This window comes from Colletotrichum siamense (genome assembly GCF_013390195.1).
Source record: "Colletotrichum siamense strain Cg363 chromosome Unknown KSG_Cg363_contig08, whole genome shotgun sequence".
NCBI lineage: Eukaryota > Fungi > Ascomycota > Sordariomycetes > Glomerellales > Glomerellaceae > Colletotrichum > Colletotrichum siamense.
In genome coordinates, this window is record NW_023501021.1 from 4,590,121 (window position 1) to 4,616,907 (window position 26,787).

The 26,787-nt window shown below is 45.0% G+C and overlaps 8 protein-coding genes across 8 annotated transcripts; 5 read left to right on the forward strand and 3 right to left on the reverse strand.

Annotated features, from left to right (window-relative positions):
* CGCS363_v012748 (uncharacterized protein) lies at positions 1-802 on the reverse strand (the record flags this gene model as incomplete). The annotated part of the gene is made up of 2 exons (XM_036644597.1): positions 1-352; positions 414-802. The coding sequence occupies 2 exons, from the start codon at positions 800-802 to the stop codon at positions 1-3; spliced, it is 741 nt and encodes a 246-aa protein (XP_036490321.1).
* An 873-nt stretch (positions 803-1,675) lies between these two features.
* cesA-1 (Multidomain esterase) lies at positions 1,676-2,275 on the reverse strand (the record flags this gene model as incomplete). The annotated part of the gene is made up of 1 exon (XM_036644598.1): positions 1,676-2,275. One exon carries the CDS (start codon positions 2,273-2,275, stop codon positions 1,676-1,678), a length of 600 nt encoding a protein of 199 aa, XP_036491194.1.
* A 949-nt stretch (positions 2,276-3,224) lies between these two features.
* On the reverse strand, positions 3,225-4,551 carry cntA-0 (Carnitine monooxygenase oxygenase subunit; the record flags this gene model as incomplete). The annotated part of the gene is made up of 2 exons (XM_036644599.1): positions 3,225-3,675; positions 3,728-4,551. The coding sequence occupies 2 exons, from the start codon at positions 4,549-4,551 to the stop codon at positions 3,225-3,227; spliced, it is 1,275 nt and encodes a 424-aa protein (XP_036490881.1).
* Positions 4,552-6,483: 1,932 nt separating this feature from the next.
* Positions 6,484-7,912, forward strand: fap1-0 (L-pipecolate oxidase; the record flags this gene model as incomplete). The annotated part of the gene is made up of 3 exons (XM_036644600.1): positions 6,484-7,291; positions 7,355-7,598; positions 7,648-7,912. The coding sequence occupies 3 exons, from the start codon at positions 6,484-6,486 to the stop codon at positions 7,910-7,912; spliced, it is 1,317 nt and encodes a 438-aa protein (XP_036490880.1).
* Positions 7,913-8,586: 674 nt separating this feature from the next.
* Positions 8,587-10,780, forward strand: CGCS363_v012752 (uncharacterized protein; the record flags this gene model as incomplete). Its single annotated transcript, XM_036644601.1, has 5 exons — positions 8,587-8,613; positions 8,674-8,732; positions 8,789-9,213; positions 9,265-10,169; positions 10,223-10,780. 5 exons carry the CDS (start codon positions 8,587-8,589, stop codon positions 10,778-10,780), a joined length of 1,974 nt encoding a protein of 657 aa, XP_036491070.1.
* A 1,685-nt stretch (positions 10,781-12,465) lies between these two features.
* On the forward strand, positions 12,466-14,964 carry dmg (Dimethylglycine oxidase; the record flags this gene model as incomplete). Its single annotated transcript, XM_036644602.1, has 1 exon — positions 12,466-14,964. The coding sequence occupies one exon, from the start codon at positions 12,466-12,468 to the stop codon at positions 14,962-14,964; it is 2,499 nt and encodes an 832-aa protein (XP_036490882.1).
* An 8,975-nt stretch (positions 14,965-23,939) lies between these two features.
* Positions 23,940-25,091, forward strand: BLRO-0 (Bilirubin oxidase; the record flags this gene model as incomplete). Its single annotated transcript, XM_036644603.1, has 4 exons — positions 23,940-24,076; positions 24,131-24,356; positions 24,416-24,535; positions 24,585-25,091. 4 exons carry the CDS (start codon positions 23,940-23,942, stop codon positions 25,089-25,091), a joined length of 990 nt encoding a protein of 329 aa, XP_036490878.1.
* An 812-nt stretch (positions 25,092-25,903) lies between these two features.
* CGCS363_v012755 (uncharacterized protein) lies at positions 25,904-26,734 on the forward strand (the record flags this gene model as incomplete). The annotated part of the gene is made up of 1 exon (XM_036644604.1): positions 25,904-26,734. The coding sequence occupies one exon, from the start codon at positions 25,904-25,906 to the stop codon at positions 26,732-26,734; it is 831 nt and encodes a 276-aa protein (XP_036490877.1).
* Positions 26,735-26,787: the final 53 nt, after the last annotated feature.

A 26,787-nucleotide genomic window follows, 5' to 3' on the forward strand; every position in this document is an offset into this window, starting at 1 on the left:
TTACCACGCCATCAGGCTCGCGAGCAGGACTCCAATAACGATGGCCGCCTTGGAGTTGCCGCCTGACCTCGGCGCGGAGTTCTCGTCGGAGTTCTGGGTGCCGGCGCTTGACTCTTGAGCCGTGGCAGCCGATGTTGTCGGTGTGTAGTCCATAGCGAAACCTTCGATGGGATGGTTGTAGGCCTGGGCTGGGGTCGTGGTCGCGACCCATGCGATGGTGGTGGAGAGCTCGACGGGGTTGTAGACGGTGACGGTGGCGGTCTGGCTGAGGTCGAAGTTGCTGTAGCAGGTTCCACCGTAGGCAGGACGGTCGCGGTCGGCGGTCTTAGTGGGAGCAGCAAAGGTGAAGCCACTGATTTCAGATTATTAGCATGCGTGTTCAAATCGATACCCAGGAACGAAATCAGACGTACTCAGCGCAGCAGGCGATGTAGCCGCTTGACCAGGTGCTGCTAACAGTGTTCCATCCGCTGGGGCAGACCAGAGGGCTCATGACGGGTGCCATGGAGCTGGACTTGGACATGACGGAGGAGTATCCGTTGACCCATTCGGTAGGGTAGCATGACGTGATGGTCGAGTTGGGAAGGGGCACAGGCTCGTTGATCCAGATCTTCTCCAGCGCGCCGACAAGCATCGTCAGGTGGTTCTCGGTGCAGTGAGCGGGCGGGGTGAAGGTCGTCGTGAGAGCTACGGTCGTCGCGACCTGCTTGTCGCGGAGCTCGAGACCGGCCGCGGTCGGGATCGGAGTGATCGTCATGGGCGACACGGGCACGGTCGGGGTTGCGAGGACGGCGGCTTCCATTGTGAATGAGGTTTTTGGTTTTTTAGGTTATTAGGTTTTGCGGGTTAAACGAGCGGAAGTCGAGTGATGATATCGATGGTCGAGCTGATCGTCGCTGGTTTAAACTTAAAAGAGTGGAAGGCAGTTGATCAAAGGAATGACTTGCAGAAACGCAGAAAAGACCAAGGCGGCGACAAGAAAGAGTCAAGAAACGGGAGACATGGATGGCATGGTAAACACTCAGGAGTTTTAATAATCGAAAATCTTGCTTGGAAACAGCAGGCCTCTCTGCCCGCTTTGGCTACTACTCCGTTTCATTTAGATCGCCACATAAGTGGTCCGGAGGCCCGCTGCTGTCGCCGGAATGCACCCGCGAACTTGGAATTCGTGATATTCCCGTCCGCAGTTGCATGCAAAGCTGCGGGGATGGGCCCACCACACAGCCATAGAGGCTTCTGGCCACTCGCGGCCGTTTGCTTCAAGGTCAAACTTCGAGTTCAGCTTCCTTCACCTCGAGAAAAACACGAAAGAAATTGCTTTTTGTGAGACATTTGTTTGCCGTTGAGCCAGTGCTCGGCAAGAGGCCGTTGGTCTAAGCGAAATATGGAAATGTCGCTTTCAAGCTACTATTGGTGTTGCGTAACACCGCGTGGAGACGTCAGGGATCCCACGACTCGACAATTGGTCCTTGGAAGCCCCCCTGACGGCCGCAACGGCATTTCATCAATGTTGCAGTAGCGCTAAAAAGGGGGCGCTGGGGTTTCTGTGGGCGCCCGGTGTCGACATTGCCCAGTGATGAACAAGATCATGTAGACAATGACCGGGAGAGGCATTCAAGGCGGAGGATCAATGAAATAAAGTCGGACTCTTCCCGCAATCATTCTCATGCTGTCTTCAGATGAACCCCCTCTGCACGGCCTCTCTGATGGCTCTGTGCCAAATGGTTGCCATCTTCCCGTATCCCTCATCGGTTGGGTGCGTTCCATCGACCAACTCATCGAGCCTAGGTCCGTCTGAACCGTGCATATCCGCTAAGACTAGCCTCCGGTGCTCCGAAATTTTCTGCTGGGCTAGAATCTGGAGTCGATCGTTCGCTTTGAGGATTCGCCTCTCTGTTCTTTCATCCGCGTTGACAAGCAGAGTTGACAGGATGATCGTTGCTCGCGGAGCTGCCGCCCATAAATAGTCCATTAGGCGGCCCATTCGATCTCCGATTCGATCAATCTCAAAGTCTTGAAGGCAGTCGTTTGATCCGGCATTGACCGTGAAGACATTTGGCATGTGCACCGGCACGGATTTCCTGGCTTTCTGACCGATCTGGTCGGCGCGGAACCCACGCCATCCCTCGTGAGCACTGCCCAGCGCCCCCACTTTCCGGGAGCCAACCATGTCAACCTTGAATCCGTCAGCCATCAGCAGTTCTCGGAGTTTGCACCGGTATCCATTTCCGTCCGTTGATCCTTGGCCGAAGGTTACGGAGCCGCCCAAAGGCATCAGCCGCAATTTGGTTTCGCGTGGAACGTGTCGGGAAGCTTCTGAGGTTCTTTGCGTCAGAAAATCATCACTCAGTCCCAGCGCACAAGTCTGTATGTCGTGCGAATCGCTCACCTGTGCCATAACGCCGTATGCTCCATGCAAATATTCGGCTTGCAGCCTGGAGAGATGCTGGACCTCGGAAGGCAGTAGGTTGTTGAGTCGTCATCATCGCAGCACCGAGTATGGAGAAAGGTCTAGAACTAAGGTGGCTGAAGCGTAAAACTTTCGTCGTCGGCTCCCAGCAAAAGTCCGTGATTCGTGGCCACGGGGTGGTGGTAGTGAAGAAGCTTGATGTTTCAAGCTGGCGAACTCAATTGAAAGGCACGAGCCACCATAAACAAAATGGAGGCGTGTGCTCTTACGACGACATGGATTGAGTTGTCGCTGATTGAAGATGTTTGACCTCGGCTGGCCCTTCTTCAGAATCGGTATGTGAGTTTTAGCGACGAAAGACAGCGTCGCCCTGGGAATGATGATTTATCTACTTCGGTGAGGTTGCGATATCCCGAGATTCTGAGGTCACAGGCCACAAGTTGACGAAAGCGTTTGTTGTATTTTTCGGCGAAATGACTGAACGCCGAGCATAATACACTTTTCATTGGCCTAGGACGGCATGTGCTCTTCGAGCTCGTCCTCGGAAAGACCCGTTCTGTTCTTATTCATGGTTCGTGGAATTTCCAATTTCTCAACATTATTTACGAGCATTTATAAAACGGTCATCGATATTCATGAACTGCTAGAGCCAAGTTCTCATCAAAAACGGTTGTATTCGACCAATTGATGGTCCCCTCATAAAGTTCCAAAACAACAATATCGCCTATGTAATCAATCATAACATGCCATGCTATCCTATGCCTCATAAAATGCCCACATCTCTAGTCATTCTAAACATCCCATTCATCCCCTATTAGAAAGCAATCGCCTCGTCCAAGCATAGTGGTTTCTTCTCCTCCATTTTGTTCTTGTTCCTGCAGCAGTCGACGGCCGAGCAGAAGTTGGTGTCTTCTTGGCTTGCTGTGGCGGTCTTGGGAACTTGTTGCTGGGCTGGCCAGATCTGGGCGCCGAGTGCCTGCTCCTTCTTGAAGTGGGCTGTGAGGTTCTCGCGGACCTTTGACTGGAAGAATAGAGGGCCCTTCTCCATGGTCGGGTGCATCTCGCCATTGACAAACACGCCAGCGTTGATGTTCTTCTGGGCATTGTCGCAAAGGTACTTGTCCTCGGACATGATGCGCTTGTACATGTCACTGATGACGGTGAAGTCTTCATCGCTGGAGTTCTTGTTGCGGAAGACTTCGTATCTCATGGCTGACTTGCCAGGTCCGCTTGGGACGAAGCGCTGGATGAAGAAGAAGTGAGGGCTGTGGGTCTGTTAGCATCTGCTGCTGCTGCTCAATGCCCGAGTCTACTTACGAGACGTTCATGGAAGCATTGGGCCAGAAGTAGGTGGCAGCTACACGGAAGCCCTTCTCGATCTGCTCTGGTGTGGGCTGGCCGAAGTGCTGGATGTAGGCGTCCTTGGTGTTGACATAGTAAGAGTTGAGGTCGGCAATAGAAGGAATGTCGGGGTGGGCCACCTTGCAGTGGTAGCACTCGTTGTAGTTGTCGGCAAGGATCTTCCAGTTGTAGTCGCCCTCCATCTCCCATTGGTGGTCAAAGACGTAGTCGTCAAAGTTGTAGTGCTGGAATCTCTCCTGCTCGTCGATGCCATAGAAGTCGTCGTTCCAAGCAACCTCGGGCTGCTCGTTGGCGTCGAGGTTCACCCAGACGAAGCCATTGCGGTCAATGTGAACATGAATAGGGAAGAGACCGTTCTTGGACTTGTCGAAGCCATCAAGGTCTTGGTAGCCAGGGGCCTTGGCTAGGTTGCCGCTGAGGCCGTATGACCAGCCATGGTACTTGCAAGAGAACATGAAGCTGTTGCCGCCATCCTCGGTCACAACAGGGAAGGCGCGGTGCCTGCAAATGTTGTGGAACGCATTGATCTTGCCCTTGCGGTCCTGAACAACGATGAAAGAGTAGCCGGCAACGTTGTACTTGATCCAGTCTCCCGGCTTAGGGACTCTGGCCTTGTGGGTAATGAGGAGCCATTTCCTGGAGAAGATGGCGCGACGCTCAAGCTCGTACATCTCCTGGGATGTGTACCAGGAAGCGGGAAGGGCCCTGACAGCGTTCTTCTCATCCTGGGCAGGTGCAGCAGCCCCACCGAAGCCGATGTAGTTCTTCAGGAATGACATTGTAAGTGTCGATTTGTGTGAAAGAGTAAATCAGGTGACTCTGATAAGCAGGATAGAAGGAATTAGGAGTTGCGAACTTCAGATGATGAAGCTGCTAGTGTTGTAAACTCTGCTTTGTATTGTATTGCTGGTTATCAATCTCATCCATCTCGGAGACGACGGTCCTCCTATATACTCAAGATAAGCACGCCCGTCGAGAGTCATTGTCTCACCCCTTATCCATCCAAACTCTGACTCTCGCACCGTCGCCGCCGCCCCCGGGCCACCACCGATCACTTGGGCGCGGTATTCAGTTTCGCTACACCGAAGGGGGCTATCACGATTTGGAGGCTGAATGCTATCGAGTGGCTGACTCCGCGGTGCTGAAGCCGATCACATGACCGGCCACCCTGTTCGTCTTGGCCGCTTTTGCTTATCGGACGCCCTGGGCGCGGAGCGTGCGGAGACACCAGTCCGGTCCGGGCGATGCTGGAGCGCTTGGATGGCGTTCTGTTTACCCCAGAAAATCCTACACGATCATCACTTGATCTAGTCATCACTGTCTGAAGCTGTCCAATGCATGTGGCGCACATACCTTGAGCCTGAACTAGCGTCAAATATTACCTAATTTGGTGATGATTCTCGACTCTTCCGTTCACCGGCGCATACACCTTGCTGTGACGTGTGACAACGCCAATGGTTTCTTGAGATCATCGTGACATTATCTTGTCCACTCAATTTCAAGATGAAGTTTCGAAAGGTTGTCGCGTTATCGGTAAAGAAACTCCAGACCGCGCAGCGTTGGACCAGGACTTCATGCACGGGTGGAGGTTGCTCGTCGACGATGAGTCAAGCTCCTGCTCAAGGTCGGTTCCTGGAGCCATGGGTTGGCCGTTGTACGGGCCAGCACTAGAATTGCCGTCGGTGCTCACGGTCTGGTTCGCGACATCACGGACGGTGACCTTTCTGGGTTTTGGTGTTTGGACGGCTCCCACTCGACAACGCTTATCCAAAGGACCCCTTGCACTTGGCAGCAGTTGGGAAACTCTCCTATCAACTGCCACCGAACCAAACATGTTGCGAGGGATTGCTATTATTGGATAGCTAGATAACTATGTTCCGCCCATTGGTTGCACTGGTTGGCGCCACACTTGCTGACCAGCGTCTTATCGACCTAGCTGGGCTAGACGGTTGTCGCCATTCGTCAACCGTCAGTCACCACCCAAAACCTATTGAACGATAACGGCGATCTCTTGCGTCGAGGTTGCATCCATGTCCATGGAAGAAGCTGTCACACCGGCACACGGCACACGAGGCACATTAGGGGTCCTATCTGTTCTAGAACACGCGGCCAGGCGTGGTCCCGTCTTGTGCTGCATGGCAAAAAGGTTAATGGCATTGGGTACAGGGGAGGAATTAGAGACTATCTGATACGTGGCATGGGTCCATTCTTATCACGATTCAGCTCTCGGGGTGGGGTTCCCTGTGCAGGGCTCCGATGTTTGGGCACCAAGATTCAGGACGAAACAGTTCAGCCTTTGTCTGATATCGTTATCGAAGCGCCAGTTTGTTTTTAGAGTCTCCGAGCAACTCGCTCGCCCGATTCACTGTCGCGTGCCCTTGGAAAGAGGAAGAACACCCATCTAGACGGCTTCGGGCGTCACGTGATCGGCAACGTGCGGAAGAGCAGCCGACATCGGGACCCTTCCCGGGGCGTTGGCCATACGTGTACGCGGGGAACCACCCACGATGCACCGATGAGCAGGCCATCGTGTCCGTTCCGTCCACGAGAAGATACGAGATCATCGGTGCATCATTTGAACTTATCTTCTGCCGTCTCCCATTACCGTCTCGTTGACTTGCTGCCGCCGAGACCGTCTCTGCTCAGTTGCGAAGAAACCCTCCTCTAAATCCTTTCCCTCCTTCCACCAATCACCTCCCCATTCACACATCATGTCCTCAGACAAGCCATCATATCTCATTGTTGGCGCGGGAGTGTTTGGCGTATCAACCGCCTATCACCTTATCCAGAAGTACCCAGATGCATCGGTCACCCTGGTCGACAGGGATGCGTTTGACGCCGATGAGCGTGTGGCCGCTTCCTGGGACTGGAACAAGGTGGTCCGCGCCGACTACGACGATTTTGTTTATTGCAAACTAGCTTTGGAGGCACAAGACATTTTCAAAAATGACCCCCTCTGGAAGCCCTATTTCCACCAGACGGGCGTCTACTGGATCTGCCGTAGCGATTACGCTGAAAATGTCATCAGCCACCACCACAAGCTTGGTCGCAAAGATGACATTATTGCGCTTCCCATTGCTGAGGCCAAGAAGCTGTATGGTGGCCTCTTTGAGGATGCCGACTACACAGGTGCCAAAGAGGTGCTGGTGAATCGCGCAAGTGGCTGGGCTGCGGCCGGAGACGCTCTTAGGGCTGTCACCCGCAAGTCCATTGAGTTGGGCGTCAAATACGTGGTTGCTGAAACTGCATCCCTGAACTTCGACAGCAAGGGAACTTGCACAGGACTTACAACAGCAGACGGCCAGTCATTGTCGGCCTCGCACGTGATTCTCTGCACTGGAGCGTACACCGCAAAGTTGCTAGAGTTGAGCGCAGCCAAAAGTGGCAACGCTGCCTTGTCATCAGGAGACAGGATTCTGGCAGCAGGCATCACAACGGGTATGGCGCAGCTGGAGGAGGAAGAATACAAAAAGTACAAAGACATGCCTGTTGGATTCCAGGGGTACACGGCGGTCCACGGTAAGCTTAACCGCTCTCTCAAAATCCCTTGCGACTGAACCGACCACTTAACCGCTGCCACAGGTAAGCCTTTCATTGGCAGCATCCCGCCCACGGCGGACAGGGAGCTCAAGTGGTGGGGAGCTAAGATCTTCTCGAACACACGGGAAGTGTTGCCTGGGCGCAAGGTCTCAGCGCCGCCACCCGCAAAGGACTATGCCCAATGGAAGGTTTCTCGACAACTCAAGCAAGACATCATTGACCAACGGAACTTGTGGTATGGCAAGAAGAGCGAGGGCTGGAATATGACCAAGCACCGCATCTGCTGGTAAGTAAGACACTTCCGACTGACGCGCCACTGGCTGACACACGAGAAGGGATGCTTTCACAACCAGCTCGGACTTTATCATCTCGCCTCACTCGGGTGCCAAGGGTCTGTATGTGGCAACTTGTGGCTCATTCCACGGCTACAAGTTCTTCCCTGTGCTTGGCAAGTATGTGACCCAGATGCTTGAGGGCACTCTGGAACCGGAGCTCGAGGGACGGTGGGCGTGGGACAGGGAACGTCCGGACTCTTCGGACAACTGCGAGTATCCCAATTCAGAGATGAACGACCTCTTGGACACAGTGTCAAAGTTGTAGAGCATCGCGAACAAAAGAGTTTTGCCGCGGCGTTGGTAAGATATAGAAAGGATGCGCACCACCGTAGTCTAATCTAGGTATGAATGATGATAGAGTCATGAATTGAGAACAAGAAACCTAACTCACAGACGCATGTTCACGGATCAGCTAGTGTTCCATTACGTAACGGACACGTGACCCGGATTGGTCCTATCTCCGTCATGCTTAGTGTGGCACTTGCCGTTTCTTATCGCATGGCCAGCCTTGTACCCAGATGTATAGGGAAAGGTGTATGGGAAGGGGTGTGAGGGGTGAGGAGGGGGGTTCCTCCACCCATTGGAGCGCCATGCATGCGGGGTTTGTGGCAAGGGATTAACTATTTAGTTGGAAGCACATACCTTCCAGGGTTGCTCAGTGACTTCACGTCGTCTTTTCCGGCTGAGAACCCTCCCAGTGCCGATATGCCGCCGCCAGAGGAGGGCACCAGTTCCATCAGTTCTCGGGGGAGACGACGCTCACACCATGCTTGCCTCACTTGCAGGTCTGTTATCATGATTGTGTGCCCTTTTGGGCTTATCGCACGGGCGGACCGGCGCTGATACGGCTGATGCAGACGGAAGAAGACGCGATGTCCCGGGGAGAAGCCGGCGTGCTCAAGCTGCGTTCGGCTTCAGCAGTCATGCTCTTATCCCGCGATGAGGCCGTCCCAGAGCGGGCGATCGGTACGTCGATGAGATGCCGCTCACACACTGCTTAAGTTCGCTCATCTTAACCGTTGTTAGGATGAGAGACTGCAACACCTGGAAGAGAAACTGGATCTCCTTCTCAGTGGAGGCGGCTTGTATTGCGACACCGCACGCGAAATGAAACGTTCAGACGATCTGACCGGGTTCCTAGGATGAACCAGCGCCCGCGACAACGACAGCAATCGCTCGAGGCGGTCACCGACACGTCAGAGAAGTCTTACTCGGCAACCCCTCCAGGGCGCAAGCAGAGCGTCAGCTATCCGTCTGACAATTCGTCAACGGCGGTCGTGTTCGACCCCGATGACATGGAGACGGGTCTTGACCTGTACTTCAAGTATTGTCACAGACAACCGATCTGGTGCTTTGAGCGTGAGGAGGTTGGCGACTACAGGACTCTCCCGGAAGACCTAGCCAGCAGCATCCTCGCCCTGACCTCACGATTCTCCGATAAGCGCGACCATTTGCAACTGTACAGTAATAATGCAAAGACTTTGATCATGCTGAGGATAGCAAACGGCACAGTAGACCTCACGACCATCGAGAGCCTTTGTCTTCTTTCTTATTCATCATTCATAGGTATGTTCATGCTTGGCTGACGTGATATGTGCTCGTTCCTAACTGGTACAGACGGAAACGTCCACCTTGGCCAATTTCACCTCGGCCTATCTCTTCAGCTTTGTCGATCTGCTATGCTTGACATAGAGTCGGTGTATCTTTTAGATGATCCGACGACAGATCGCAAGAAACGACTTTTCTGGAGTCTTCAGTTGCTGGAGCAGTCGTACGGCCGGCAAGACGGTCTCCTGAGTGTGCCAACGGACATATGGCGACCGGCGTACTCTACGGGAGGCGTCAACCACACGGACGGAGAAACCAAAGCGCCACCGTTACCCCGAGACAACCTCGGAACGTCAACACCAAGTGAGCCTGGAATCTGGAACACGAGTGTCCGTCTGGGATGGGTTTGGAGCCAGGTCAGGAAATACGTGTCCGACTGCTCCCATAACATCCTGAAGGAGCCATGGCGTCATGACTCCATGTATGCCAAGGTTCTCTCTGACTTTATGGAGACAGAGAACCGCATCCCCATGTGCCACCGTTACGATTCGGTCAAGTTCTACGAACGCAAGATCGATGAGCTGAAGGTAAACCGGGACTACTGGGCCTGCTGGTTGAAGGAGCAGTTTACATACCATGCAATCCCTACCGTCTTGAATCATCCGTTTCTCTACATTGTCGGAGCACAGCACAATCCCAATCTGGGAATCCCTAATACGTTTTGGAGGAGATCATCTGAGCAAGCCCTGCTTCATGCCACTTGGATCGTTCGCATGATAGACATGGTTGTGGACAAGCAGGTGCCGCTGGTAGATCCGTTCTTTGGACATGTTGCGGCGATTGCAGCCACAGTACATCTGTATTACTGTTGTGCTGCAGCTGCGAGGTTGAAGCATAAGTCCAACACCGACTTCGCCAAGTGCAGGAGGTTTTTGAAGAGTTTCATACCTTGTTCCGCTGCTTGCGATGCCTTGGTAAGTTTCCCCACTCAATGAAAGCTGCAGATGCAAATACTAACATGTTGCAGGATCGCAACCTCGACAGAATGACGCGCATTGCCGCCGGCTCAGAGGGCATGGACGTTGAAGACTGGATGCCCTCCAAGATCTACCTCAGCGTCCCTCTCATGTGGGAGATTCTGCAATTCAACTCGACAACAGACTCGCAAGAAATTCCCACCGCAGGGCTCCTGGACGCCTCTCTCACACCGGCACTTCCACCAGTTGACACCAGTGAGAACTCGACGCTCGAGATCATTGTGGCAACATCACCCGAAATCACAATCAACACTGCAGATGGAGGCCAAGAGGCGCCCACCTTGTCTTACAAACCGAGCCATAACAACAATAAGTTCAATAACAATAAGCACAACGTGTCTTCGGCCAATTCATCCTCTCGGCAAAATGTCTTTGACACACCATCCGTCGAGCAAATTGACAGCCTTACCTTCAACACCACACCATGGCTGTATGCGGACTCTTCCCAACTCATCAATATCGGAGAACTACCTGACCTCCAGTCGGAGCCCGGGAATGCGTGGTGGGAAGGTGACAATTTCAACAATATCATGTTTAATCAGTTCTAGCGTTGCATTTATTTTCTGCTTGGGGGGCGTTTCGTGGACACAACGGTGTCTTGGTAGAGGACAAGAGGGTAAATTGGGGATTGCTTACATGCTTGCCTGTTTTGCATGCCGGTGTTCGGGGTTACGTGACGGCCGACACGAACAAGATGCTCAAGTTCCACTGCAGTTTTCCGATCATATCTTGGCGACGGTGGACTGCTCCGCATGTGATAGAGACATGGTTTAGGAAAAGGTTGACGGCATCAGGATCCGCTGCGAAACGTCTTGAAGACTGTGTTGCATCATGTCGCTATTGGATCGTCAGGGCGGAGTATCCATTAGGCAATATAATGATGATTCCCTCACCGAGGGGAACCCACCTACTGCACAGAATGCCCGTTACGGAACGGCGCGCCTCTTGTGAGTCCAGACTCAAGGGTGGATCATGCGGAGTGAACAGGGATCATCCCGCACAGCCTGGTATCTGCAACTGAGGTGTCACTGTCGGACTCTTGGCCCATTGGGGCTAAGCCGGGGTCGGACGTGGCTGAGAAATGGACTCTGAGTGATAGGGTCAGGAGTGAGGCGTCTGGGCTGCTCGAGCGGCTTAACGGCAGTTGGGAATTAGTGAGAACGGGTGTTCATCTCGTTCCCCCATGACCGGCCATCCATCCTCTCTAACCACTTGTTCCTCTTCTGCGCCGGCTAGCTTCGCTCCCTCCTACCTTAGCCTCCTCTTGACAATTCAGGGTCCGCACTTGTTTGCGCTCACCGCCAACACTTTCCCTTATCTGATCGTCTCTTCTTGGTGTCCTCGTGTCATGGCGTTCCCACCGTATGATAAACATCATGAAGGAGGTGGTTGGCTGGGGTGTGAGACGGTCGGTACGGCATCCTGGTTCATCACATCAGTAATCATGGTGGTCTGGTTGGATCGCGGATCAATCGGACTCGTCCAGCGTGTCAGCGGCATCATGATGTTTCCCAAATCCGACAACGGAGGTTGGTTGACGAGAATGTGATCTCGATGTGTGGGTATGTGGAAGAAGCATAAGCCGGGAATTGGGAGGGGGCTGCTGAGCCCCACGTTATCATCACTCCACATCGAGGCGCCGCTACTGCATAGTATGTACTGCATCAACCCGAAGAAGAATGCTTGATAAGTGCCCAACGAATGCTTGGAACCGGGTGATCTGAGAGGGGATCGTCCTGCTTGTCCCGCCAGCCACTGCCCGCTCTCCGTTCGCCGAACCCGGGGGTATGGTAAACAGATGTCGCGGTACCGGGGCTATCCGGGCTATCTTTGTTTGCGAAAAATGACCGTATCACGGCCGAATCGGGTGTGTATGAAGTTTACGTGGCGATGAGGTGGTGGTATTGAAGGTGCGCAGTCTTGGCCACGCGCGTCGAGACCGGTCGGCATCGGTTTCCTTAAGCCGATCATGTGACCGCTCCAGGTCGAGTTGACCGGGATACGTCTTGAAGTTACTATCAATAGCCGGGTTAGTTTCTAGTACCTTATCGGAACATGATGCAAACTAGTCTGATGCGGGGTTTGGAGACAGTGCTGTGGTGAGCTCTACCTGGTTGTTATAAGTCATCGTGCAACTTGTAGAGCATGTAGTGCATTGAAGAAGGGAAGACTTCCATCATTCTTCACACAATCCTCTTTCGGCCTCGTGATACTTCACTTATACGTGCCGACCATGGCTTCATCACAGCGCGTCGTTATTATCGGAGCCGGCATCGTTGGCACCAATATCGCCGACGAGCTGGTCTCGCGCGGATGGAGCAATATCACCGTGGTCGAGCAGGGGCCGCTGGACATGCCAGGGGGCTCAACATCCCACGCCCCCGGCCTCGTATTTCAGACCAACGGCTCCAAAACCTTGAGTTATTTCGCCAAGTACACGGTGGAAAAGCTGCTATCAATCGAGTGCTTCAACCAGGTGGGCGGCCTGGAGGTCGCAGAAACCCCAGAGAGACTCGAGGATCTCAAGCGGAAACACGGCTACGCCTCGTCATGGGGCATTGAGGCACACCTTCTTAGCGCCGATGAGTGCCAGCAGATCTACCCACTTTTGAACAAAGACATCGTCCTCGGCGGCCTGCACATTCCAACCGACGGCTTAGCCCTGGCCGCCCGCGCAGTCCAGCTGCTGATTGAGCGCACCCGGAAGGCCGGCGTTCGGTACCTCGACCGGACCCCAGTCACCGGTATTGAGCAGAAGGACGGCCATGTCACCGGTGTCACCACCAAGAACGGCAAAATCCCCGCCGATATCGTTTTGTCGTGTGCTGGCTTCTGGGGAGTCGAAGTGGGAGCCATGATTGGCCTTCCCATCCCTCTGCTGCCCGTCGGTCATCAATACGCAAAGACGACCCCTGTCCCCGCGCAGAAGGGGAAGAACTCAGAGCCCAACGGAGCCAGACTACCAATCTTGCGACACCAGGACCGCGATCTTTACTATCGTGAACATGGCGACTCGTACGGCATCGGCTTTTACGGCCACCGTCCTCTGCCCGTGGTCGCCGCTTCACTGGGCGAGACCCCGGAGCATGTCAACGAGGACAACATGCCCTCGCGGATGGACTTCACGCCCGAGGACTTCAAGCCGGCGTGGGACTTGACTAAGAAGATCCTTCCTGCTCTGGGCGAGACGGAGATCGCTTACGGTTTCAACGGCATCATGTCCTTCACTCCCGACGGCGGACCTCTCGTCGGAAGAGCACCCAATCTTGAGGGCTTCTGGGTAGCAGAGGCAGTCTGGGTAACACATTCGGCCGGTGTCGCACGCGCAGTCGCCCAGCTTCTCACCACGGGCAGGGCAGAAATCGACCTGTCCGAGTGCGACATCTCCCGCTTTGAGCAGGTTCAACTTACACCCGCCTACGTCAACGAGACTTGCCAACAAAACTTTGTCGAAGTCTACGACGTCTTGCATCCCCTTCAACCCAAAGAATCTCCGCGCAACCTGCGCGTCAGTCCTTTCCACGCCCGCCAGCGCGAGCTTGGTGCCTATTTCCTCGAAGCCGGCGGCTGGGAGCGACCGCAGTGGTTCGAGTCAAACGCCGATCTTGTTAAGCAGTTGCCGGACAAGTGGAAGCCAAGGCAGCGCGATGCATGGTCTGCGCGGTACTACTCCCCGATCGCAGCTGCTGAAGCGTGGAAGACGCGTACAGCGGCTGCGATGTACGACTTGACGCCCATCCGTCGGGTGGAAGTCTCTGGCCCTGGAGCTGTCGATCTGCTTCAGCGCGTGACAACAAGCGACGTCTCTAAAAAGCCGGGCAGCGTCACTTTTACCCTGCTTCTAGACGAGCAGGGTGGCGTCAAGAGCGATATTTTCGTAGCACGTCTGCTCGAGGACGTTTTCCAACTTGCTGTAAACGGGCCCATTGACCAAGCGTACCTGGCGAGGGAAGCCCGTCTCCAGGCCAAGAAGAACCCGAGTAAGTGGGCTCAAGTGCGAGATGCCACCGGAGGAACATGCGGCATCGGACTTTGGGGTCCTCGCTCCGCGGATATTGTGGCAGCCATCAGCTCGGACGACTTCACTAACAAGGCGCTGCCGGATTCCCACGTCAAGGCAGCCATCATTGCCGGCATCCCGGTGCTGGCAATTAGATTGTCCTTCGTTGGAGAGTCAGGTTGGGAGATTTACACGAGCGCTGAGAATGGCCAGCGTCTATGGGATGCACTTTGGCAAGCTGGCCGACCGCATGGTGTTATCGCGGCTGGTCGCAGTGCATTCAATGCCCTGCGGCTTGAGGCAGGGTTCCGGAGTTACGGCTCCGATGTCACGACGGAGAACAACCCGTTCGAGGCAGGACTCGCTCTTGCCATCGACACGAACAAGCAGGGCTATGCTGGCCATGCTGCTGTCAAGAAGCTATCTCAGTCTGCGCCGGCAAGGAGACTACGCTGTCTCACAGTTGATGACGGTCAGTCTGTTGTGCTTGGAAAGGAACCGGTGTTCTTGGACGGCAAGGCTGTCGGTTATGTGACCAACGCAGCATTTGGGTACACAATCGGCAAGCCGATTGCCTACAGCTATCTACCGAGTACGCTTAAGGAAGGAGACGGAGTTGAGATTGAGTACTTTGGCCGCCGGATCAAGGCAACTGTGACGGCAGAGCCTCTGTATCAGCTGGCTGCGGGCGTTAATGATGGATCAAAGGTAGCAATTAGGTCTCGTTTGTAATTATTCTAGTATTGCGGTTGGTTTTATAATGATTCATGAAATGAAATTTACCTTTAAGATTTACCCCTTGCTTCCGGTTGCATAGAGATGTGACTATATCACAAAACCTTTGGTTGCACCTCATTGGCTTCTACTCCTCAAATCTACAAGCACAACATTTCAGCAACTGAGCACGCAATCACCATGACTCAGCATTTGAAAATGATTCTTCAGTCGGTTGCCCACACCTGGGCGTCTGCAATCATGACCTTGTACAATGTCCTGACGCCCAAGTTTTACCCCAAATATCAGCAAAGGTTCAACGGTCGCCAGCCCTGTCAATAATCGCACCGGCGCTGGGGAGTCCAGCCAGAATGGTAAAAGGAACTATGTTACAGACCCACCGAAGCTGGTTACAATTTTATTGGGAGATTCTGTGTGATTCGCGAGACATCCGGCGAACATTCTCCGTGACGCGCTGGCTGCCACGCCGTCGACCGCAGAGAAGGTTTTCAGGAGAACTCCCAAAAGTCTCCACACAGGGATTTCCTGGCATCCTGGCTTGAAACTTTCTGTCTGATGATTTCACTCGGAGTCTATAACGAACACCGAGGCACTGACAGTAAGCTGACGGACTATCATACGCCTCGGGTACTGCCGAAGGTAGATGGTGGGATCTTCCCTCCCCAGCGCCCGCCAATGACGATTCCTGACACTGAAGGTATCATTTTGGTTCGACGGCAAACAAACCACAAGCATTCCCGTCTGCCCCCATCACAAGGAACAGGGGTGGGTACAAAAAGCTGTAAAATACAGCCTATGCCAACAGTATCATGTTACGCAGCTGAGTAGCGCTACACTTACTCCAGGTCGACTTGATGAGAAGCAACATGATTTTGTGCAGTTTTATGGACAATTAAAGTAACCAAATGAATTGTCAGATGAGAGATTATCCGGTTAACTAACTCACGTAACTATGCCAAGAGGGTTTTATCACTAAAGATGTCATATGAGCCAGGCTGCTAGAATTTACTAAAACAAACATGAACTATCAGTGTATCGAGGCGGTAGCTTTGATTTTGCGTATCTCACTTAATTGTAATGTTCTTAGTTCATCATCCTTGCGGTAGGAGAAGAGCGCTTGAGACAATATAGCAACATAGGCGGCTCTGCTCATGTCGCGGTGGTCGGCCATGATTATCCATTCTCGAGTAATGTTATGAACGGCCCATTTAACAAACAACACAGACAAGCGTCATTTTCTCCAGATACCAATAGAAGGGGAAATAAGAACACAATAGGAATAGGGGCCCCTCGACCCTTGCGCTCAGACCTGCAGTCCGAAGTCCAGCTCCATAGGGGAACTGCGAGACAGTAGTCAGCTGGGCCCAGGCCTGAGGCCTAAATCCCAGCCTAAATCCCACCTTTACATAAGGGATTAGCTACACCACTTTATAGCTAGCTGCGCCTAGCGCTTATAGCTAGATTAACTAAGCTACTTTATATAGGTTATAAGCTTTCTAAATACCTAAATCTATCTACTAGATAGTAAGGTTATTCCTAAATAGCTATTAAGACTCTAACTTTATAGTTTAGTAATTATTATAAAGTAATTAATAGATTATTAAGCTATTAAAAGTAATACTTCTAAGTAGAGGTTATAGCTATTATAATATATATCCCCTACTTATAAAATCTCTTTAGCTTTTAAGCTACTAAAGTTAATAATTATTTAATAATTACTATAGTTATATAGTAATAACTACTTAATAACTATCTAATAATTACTCTTAATTACTATTTAAATCTCTTTTAAACTACTAAATTAATTAAATAAAATAATATATCTTTAACTAGTAATCTAACTCTATTTTCTTTTAGCTCTATTAGAAGGGGATTATTTTAAACTAACCCTCCCCTTTTTTCTATTATAAACTTTATAGCTAAAGTAGTTATATAGAAAATAACTAATAAAGGATTAGATTTAAGAAGTTTAGTATATAATACTATCCTTAAGCTAATTAAAGCTATAAATTTTAAACTATAAGAGATTAATCTTAAGAATACCTTTAAAGTAATAAAATTACTTTTTTACTTAATAACTAAAAAGATACTAAATAGATATAATAGAGATATAGTTTTTAAAGAAGATAAAGTAATAATAATTAAAGATCTAAGTTCTTTAGGTGATCTAATACTTATAAGTTTTATACTTACTAAATAGTTACTTATAGAAAAAATCTAATATAATCTCTTAAAAGAAATAATTAATAATTATCTTTTTATTATAGCTTTAGCTTTCTATATCTTTATTAAAACTAAAGAATATACTTAAAAGTTTAATAAGCTAGCTATAAATAAAGTTTATAATAATTAAAACAAAATAACTAAAGTTAACTATAGTAATACTAAGGATTTTATATAAGATCTTTACTTAACTTTTAATAAACTAAATAGCTCTAGTATAAGCTTATTAACTATAGCTCTTATTTATAGACTTATCTAAAGTTTTAAACGTTTTAATTAAGTAAAAATAAATACTATAGAGAATAACTTTATTATAAAACTTTAAACTTATAATAACCTCTTATAAAAACTTAGAGGCTTTAATAAAAAGGAATAATATAAATAAGCCTTTTAAGGTATTAATACCCCTTTAAATAAAAAGAGGTTTCCCTCTAAGAAGTAACTTTAAGTAACTAAACTTAGTAAACTATAGGACCTTTATACCTCTTATAATATTAAGTATCTTAAGAACTTCTATAAGTATAAGATATATAACTCCTATTATAGAAAAATAACTTAATACCTTAAGAAATATAGTAAATATTCCCTTAAATATTTTAAACATTACACCTTAGTATATAATAAGTTTAAATACTTAAACAAACTACTAATAACTTAATAATTAATAATATAAGTATCTACTTTAGTATTTACCTTAGAAAGCTAAACTTAAAATAATATCTTTAAAAACTCTAATATTAAATAGGATATTAACTAACTATCTAAAGCTTTTATAGATACTTTATTAGCTTAAGCTTAGAAGAAGACCCTTCTACTATTCCTAATAAATAACTTTAGAGTATTTAATCTATACTTTAACCCTTAATCTCTCACTAGAGATCTATATAAAGTTAACTATATATAGAAAGTTAAAAAGTAACTAATAAAGATATTTAAATACTCTATCTATAATTCTACTAGCTAGACTATAGAAATAAAGACTAATAGTCTCTTTATATATAATATTATTAAAGAAGCTAATAAAGAAGAAAATAATAGCTAAGAAGTATAACTAAGCTAATATATTATATCTATAGCCTCTATTAAGAGGATAAACTCCTTTATACTAAATATTAGCGCTAATAGGTATATCCTTAATAATCTCTCTATCTTTAAAAACTTTTAAGATCTCTTTTAAGGATTAACTATAAACTATATAAGTAGAAAGGACTAAATTAGCTAAACTATTAGTATAGCTAAAGTAATTACTATTAAACTAAGTAGTAAAAAGACTACTTTCTAACTATATAGTACCCTTTATAAACTTTATAATATAATATAAATTATTAGTATTAATCTTCTTTAGAAAATAGGTATCTATTTTAATAGTTTAGATAATACTTTAATTTATAAAGATATATCTAAAGCTATTATTAATTTTAAATAGGATATATAAGTTCTTTAGCTTTAAATCTATCCCTTTAACTAAAATAATAAATTTAGCTCTCTTAAGCTAAATTACTAAACTTTTTATACTTATCTAGAGTATCTATCTAAAGAAGTAATTATTACTACTATAAGAGATATTAATATAAACCTCTTTAGAGTATCTCTTATAAAATATAAGTATTATATTTACTTTATAGTAAAGTTAATATAGTAACCTAGAAATAGATAATAAGAATTACTAACTTAAGCTTTTTAAAAGTTTTAGATTAACTTCTTAGAACTAATACTATAAAGCTTTAGAGGTATTACTTATAATTTCTATATTATAAAACCCTTTTTAACTTATAGATAGTTCTAAGTATTTAAATTAAAAAAAGAAGTAGCTATTTAGCTATAAAGCTAATTCCTAAAGAAGATTATAATAATAAATAATATTATTTATTTTTCTAAAGTTATTATAAATAATAATATAGTTCTTCTTAAGGTAATAGAACCTTTTATTTAAGAATAAGGTTTCTATCTAGAAATAGTAGCTTTTTACTCTTATTAATAAAATAAAGAAGTAGAAAGCTTTAATAAAGCTATAGTAAAAAGTATAAGTAATATATATAGAAACTAGCTTTCTTAAGTCTTTTTAGTTTTAATTAATAAAGACTTCTATAGAAGTTAGAAATCTATTATTTAATAGTAAGAGTAATATTAATCCTTATAAGAAATTAATAAATACCTTTAATATATCTCTTACTATAAGAAAACTATATATATACTACCTTTATTATTAAAGCTACTAAACTTATATCTATATTCACTTAGATAACTATTTATATATAAAGAAGTAGAAGATAAAGTTTAAAGCTAAACTTAGAAGATTTATAAGATATAATAGCTTTTATAGTAATATTTTCTATATTCTTATTAAAAAGACTAATAGTATTTAGTAGGTAAGAGATATAATATTTAAAAAAGATAAAAGAGAGCTTCTTTTAGTTAAATTTAATAACTTATAGCTAAGAGAAGAGGTTAAACTAAAGACCTATAAGTATAGTAATAAATTACTAATAATAATATATAAAGCTAAATTTCAGTTTTATACTATAAATATTAGGTTTTATTATTATTATTATTCTACTAAATAAGATTAATAATAAGAGGAACTAAGTAATTTATACCTAAAAGAAGCTTAAGATTTAGAGAGTAATAATAAATAAGAATAAGAAGATAAGCCTCCTTAAGAATAAAAAGAAGTTAGTAATAAGGGGGGTAGTTTATTAACTTTAGATTTAAAACTATACTTACTAATACTAAATACTAGTATTATAAATATATAGGTATAATTAATACTAAAAGAAGTTTCTTCTTTATAGTAATATTCTCTTATTACTCCTCTAAAGTAATATTCTTTTATTACTCTTTTAAAGTAGAGATCTCTAGCTACTCCTTAGAGATAATAATTACTAGCTAATACTTTATAATAGTAAAGCTCTTTTAATATTTCACTCTAAACTCCTCTCCTAATATAAAAAAAACTAAGAAGAAAACTAAGAAGTAGTAATAGAGGTTCTACTTTTATAAGATTACTAAGAATAATTACTTTTTCTTTTAGTTAAATAACCTAAATACTTAGAACCTAAGTGCTATATAATATAAAGAAGTTTAATAGGGAATTTAGTAAAATAGGAGTTATAAAGATTAACCTAATTAATAATAAAATAAACTAAGAACTAGTTATTTTTACTTTCTTAGTATCTAACTTATTATAAGCCTTTAGCTTAGAGATTTACTTACTTATAACTTTTAAGAAATAGGAAGTAATAAAAGAGAGACCTCTAAAGTTAGCTATTTTTAATATTATAAAGACTTAAGTTAATAGCTTATAGGGGATAAATTACTAATAGCTTAAAGAGCTCCTAGATAGCTTTAAATATCTCCTAAATAAATAGGTATATAATAAGAAGGTTATTATAAATAGAAAACTTAATAAAGTTAGAGTAAGATAGGTTATCTATAATAACTTTTAAAATAAGGATAATAAGATAGTTTATATTATTATTACTAATCTTATTACTCTATAAGTCTTTTTACTAATTATAGTACTTAAAGATCTAAAACTTTATTAAGTTAATATAGTTATAGCTTTCTTAAATACCTTTATAGGAGATTAAGATATCTTTATTACTTAACTTTATAGGTTTAATAATAGATCTAATTAGTTCTATAGATTAAAAAAAGCTCTCTATAGATTAAGAGAATCTCTTTTTCTCTAATATAAATAAATTATTACTATCTTTAAATAATTAAGGTTCTATCTACTACTAAAAGAACCTTATATTCTTATTAATAAGGATAATATTATAATATTACTTTATATTAATAATATATTTATTATAATATTTAATATTAAATAAGTTAATAACTTTAAAGATAATTTATATAACTTCTTCTAAATTAAGGATTTAGGTAAGGTATAATAATTCCTTAGGTTTAAGATTATTTACTATTATAAAATAAGATAACTTTAGATCTTATAAGCTAAATATATTAATAATATATTAATAGAGAAGAGTATTACTAGATATAACTAAATATTTTACTACTTTAGTAATACTTAGTTACTAGAGATTATAGAATAATATAAAATACCTATAAAGATATATAAATATTAAAGTAATCTAAATAAGTTATAATAGATTATAAATAATATATAACTAGATATTATAACGCTTATAGGTAGGGCTACTAGAGATTAATAATATACTTCTAAAAAGCATAATAAACTACTAAGATTAATATAGAGATATCTCTATAGCTTATAATAATTAGTACTCTACTTTAGTAGTCTAAGATACTTTATTAATAACCTTAAATTATTAGTATTCTATAATACTAGCTAGTCTAATTATAAAAGAATAAGTAAATTAATAGCTAGTTATATAGTTATATATAGAGGAGCACTAATTATTTAGAAATTAGTACTATAATTATTTATAGCTATATTAACTTATAAAGCTAAATAAATAAATCTAATACTTAGAGAGAAAGCTTTACTATATATTATAGATCTCTTTAAAGAGATAAATATCTCTATTTAATTACTCCTCTAAGTATATATAGATTCTATAAATACCCTTAATAATTATCTATTAAGTAAATAGTTATCTAAATTATACTATATTAAGATTAAGTATTACTAAATTATTAATAATATTAGTAATAGGAATTTTAAGATTAATTATATCTTAATTTATAAGATAGTTACTAATAGCTTTATTAAACTATTAGTAGTAGAGAAATATTATAATTTTATTAGAATACTAAGTTTATCTAAACTACTTATAATTAATAATAAGTCTTAATCTAAGGATAATATCTTAAGACTTAATCTTAATTAAGTCCCTTCTATTTATTTATTTCTTTTATATATAATAACTTTATTCCCTTATATTTTACTAACTAATTAACTTTTATAGTTAGACTTTATATTATTTTAATCGCCTTAATTTGCTTTATTTAATAGTTAAATTACTAACTATAAAAGTCTTTTATATAAGAAGTTATTTAATAATAAAGGCTTAGAAGGTAATTAAAAATTATAACTTTACTAAGTTATAAGTTTATTACTAAGTTAGATATCTTAGTTAATATTTCTCTAAGTTATAACTATATTAAGTTTAATTAGTAAAAATTAATTAACTTTAAACTTAAATAAAACTAATATAAGTTTAAAGTTTAAAAAAGCAAAAGATTAATTAACTAAGCTTTAAAAGTATTATAAGAAGATTAATCTTTAAAGTAATATTAATTAAGAATTATTATATTTAATACTTAACTTAATATAATTAGTAGATTAGAGGAGAGGTATTATAAAGCTAATTAATAATTTAAGGATTACTACTTTTAGAGAGAGAGAACTACTTAAAATATAAGATTTAAGATTAAACTAAAGAGAATAGTTTTTAAACTTATTTAAGTTAAAAGTTAACTCTATAAAGGGGTTTTAAATAGTAAATCTCTAAGTTATTAGCTTAGAAACTTAATTTAAGTTAAAAGTAGAAAGTAATACTAATTATACTAAGTAGCTATCTAATTATCCTTATAGAGATAACTTAAATAGTAGTTATAATATTAATTAGCTATATAAAAACTAAAAAGGGTTAAAAAGTATTTTAGAGTTAAAATAGAATAATAATAGTAATATAGAAAAGTAAGAATAATATATAGAAGTAGGAATAATATAAAACTACTATATAATTAATTAGATTACTACTTTAGGATAGAAATAGCTTTACTTAAAGTACTAGAGGTATTAGCTAAAAAGGAGGTATAAAATAGTAGTTAGCTAAGCTTAGGCCTAAGGCCTAAATCCTAGCCTAAATCCCACCTTTACGTAAGGGATTAGCCACACCACTTTATAGCCAGCCGCGCCCAGCGCTCATAGCTAGATTAACCAAGCCACTTCACGCAGGAATAAACGTGCCCCCGGCGGCGTGTCTTGGCAGCCAATGTTGCCGCGGCAGCAGCCGGTTGGATGGTGCTTCGAAAAGATGGCCAGCGAAGAAGCCCTCGAGCCGCACCTAGATTCTTCCTCCGCATCGACGTAGAGTCCTTGCGCGACTGCGCACTGAACAATTCTCCTGTCCATCCCATGCCGCCTGACAAAATGCTAAGGGTGATAGTGGCTTCACATTCTCAGAAGTCTTCCGAGTGATCTGCTTCTAGCGCCGATTATCATGATTCACTGCCCAGCATAAAGCTGCATGCACGGCTTCTGCGCAACGCCAGCTGAACCGACTCATCGGGTTGCTTGTTCGCCGTGCATCGATGCGTGCCAAACTTGGCAATTGCTTGACTCGCAGAGAGGTCAAGACTGCCCCTAAACCTCGCGGGGATGCACAGTTTCTGCAGGAACGGCTGGGTTTAGGATGCGCTGACTGCCAAGGGATCATCCGATCACTGACGACCGCCAACGAAAGCCAGCGACAAAAGCCCAGATTCTCTCATCTTGTCGAAAAGCTGCAGTCTGAGCCACCACGCAGAATGTTCTTCGTTTGCATGCACGTTCGGACTGCTAAGGCCGGGAGCACAACAGCAATAGTCTAGACAGACACGCAGCGCCACTCGGGTGATTATTGGTGTTATACGAACTTGCTGAGGATCTGGATGAGGCTCCGCGCGGGGGAAGGGGGCTCTCGTCAGACGTATATAGATCCGCAATTGCCATCTCTCGTATTACATGTTCTGGTTGTTCTCCAGTGAAGTCTTGTTTCGTGACAAACAAGGTCCTGCTTCTCTCGTCTCTTCGATCTTTACCAACCCCGTCCAAAATGCTCTTCCGGGCTTCTCACCTCGCGGCCGCGATGGCCCTTTTCGAAGGGTCGTCAGCGAAGGACTGGTTGAGCCCCGAGTACAGGTTCTTCTACCAGTTTCCGTTGCCCATCCCGCCGGTGAAGCAGCCCAAAATGTAAGTCTCTCGATGAAGTGGCTAGTGCTGTGGACGAATTCTGACATCTCATAGGTCAATCACCAACCCGGTCACCAACAAGCAGATTGACTACTACGAGGTCGACATCGTGCCCTTCAAGCAGCAGGTCTACCCGAACAAGGGACCGGCTTCGCTCGTTGGCTATGATGGACTTTCACCCGGCCCCACGTTCCTTGTCCCCAGAGGTCGCGAGACGGTCGTGAGATTCACCAACAAAGCCACACTGCCAAGCGCCGTCCATTTGCATGGATCCCCTTCGGTAAGTACTAAGACTCAATTCCTAACTGAGCTCCAACATTGAGACTAACACTACTGAAGAGGGCCCCTTGGGACGGATGGGCTGAGGACAAGATCCAGCCGGGACAATACAAGGACTACTATTACCCCAACAGCCAGAGTGCGCGCTTTCTGTGGTATCACGACCACGCCATGGACATTGTAAGACTCCCCCACACCACCTTTGAGCCAAGCTAACTCATCACCACAGACCGCAGTCAACGCCTACTTTGGCCAGGCCGGCGCGTACATCGTCCAAGACCCCGCCGAGGATGCGCTCGGCCTTCCGACAGGCTACGGCGTCAACGACATCCCCCTCGTCCTGTCCTCGAAGCAGTACAACGCCGACGGCTCCCTCTTCTCGCCAGCCGGCGAGACCGACAGTCTCTGGGGCGACGTAATCCACGTCAACGGCCAGCCGTGGCCCTTCTTCAAGGTCGAGCCGCGCAAGTACCGTCTGCGCTTCCTCAACGCCGCCGTCTCGCGCTCCTTCATCCTCTACTTCAGGCGCCAGACCGGCGGTGCCAACATCCCGTTTCAAGTCATTGCATCTGACGCCGGACTGCTCACTGGCCCGATCACCACGAGCACACTCACCATGTCTATGGCGGAGCGATGGGAGGTCGTGGTCGACTTTTCCGGATACGCGGGGCAGAACATCTCACTTCTAAACCAGAAAGACGTCGGCAAGGACACAGACTACACTCCGTTGCGTTGACAGCGTCCGCCCCCCTTTTTTTTCCCCGCTTATGCAAAAACATGAAAAAAAGCCAATTTTACGCTGTGACGCGCATTTCTCTGCATCGCACGCAAAACGCGTCAAAGTCATCACCAACACCTCAATTGCCGTCAATCACTATAGTCCCAGTAGTATTCAAACGTATAACTACACGATAGAGACATAAGGTGTGTATTTCATGCTTCCGTAGCAGTCAATCTACCCATCGAGGCATTGCCAACCCAGCTAGTCACCTCATCCCCATACCATTCGACCAACAAAAGGTCTATTTTCGTCATGAGAGATCAAGATGACATTTGCTGAGGAACAGAAGAAGAGACCTGCTGTATGACTTTATATATCTACTCAGCATACGGTTTGTATGGCTCTGAGTAATATATAAGCATACCAAGGGGCTTGATACGGTTCTTCAGAGCAAATGCTTTGGCAGTCAACAGGATTAATGACTCTCCTGATAGCTCAGCTTGTTCACGATATTGAGCAAGAGTCTACTGCTGTATAGATTGTGCCCTGTTACTTACAGTTTGCCGCTGGTCAGTACATGTCCGTGGTTTATTATATCAGATACATCGAGAAAGACGCCGGGCGACGACGACGATACAATGGCGCCCAGAATATCGAATCTACAGCTATCGACGATCGCGATGATACTGCCATTCGAAGACCAAAAGACCCACGAGCTGGCAAGTATCGTTGGCTGTACCGAACGAACGATTCGACGACATAGATCACGACGTAATATCACTGGCGAAGTGCAGAGATATAAGAGGTGCCGCCAGAGTCGACAAAAGATGGAAATATGGCATCGTACAGAGCTTCTTGAACTACTGCAGTACCGCAGCGATCTATCTCTTGAAGAGATGCAAGATTTCCTATTTGAAGCCTTCGAGATCCAGATCAGTCGTTCTGCAATCAGTCGACAGTTAAACTCAGCTGGCTGGACGAACAAGAAGTCCAAGATTATTGCTGCTCAGCGAAGTGACGAACTACGATACGAGTACTTGTACCGTATACGACGATATCGCCCCGACCAGCTGGTATTCGTCGACGAATCCGGCGTCAATAAGGATACTGGGATACGGAGGACTGGATGGGCGCCGAAAGGGCTTGCTGCGTTTCGAACTGCAGAGATTGATCGGTTTCAGAACTCTCGCGTACAGATCCTGCCAGCCCTCACGTTGAGCGGTATCCTACACTTGACTACGTATTATGGTACGACTGACGGCGATGGGTTCTTTCGTTGGCTACAGGAGTGCCTTATCCCGAAATGTGGGCGTTTTCCAGAGCCAAACTCTGTCATCGTTATGGATAACCTCTCCTGCCATCGTATACCTGAAATCGAGGGTTTATGCCGGGTATCAGGTGTCCATCTCGAGTTTCTGCCTCCGTATTCACCAGACTTCAACCCCATCGAAGAGTACTTCGGCGATCTAAAGCGATACATCAGGAAGACGTATTCGAAGTGGAACAACGATGAGAATGACACTCGGGATTTCATGGAATATCTACGTGACTGCGCTATGGAGATTGGGTATCGTCTACCCCAGATCGAGGGCCATTTCCGCCATTCGTTCGTCAACTTTGATGGGACAGAGCATATATTTGACGATATCGAACTATAAAAGGGAGGATTTGCTGCCAATATTGAACATCAGCAAGCAATCCAAATTTTCAT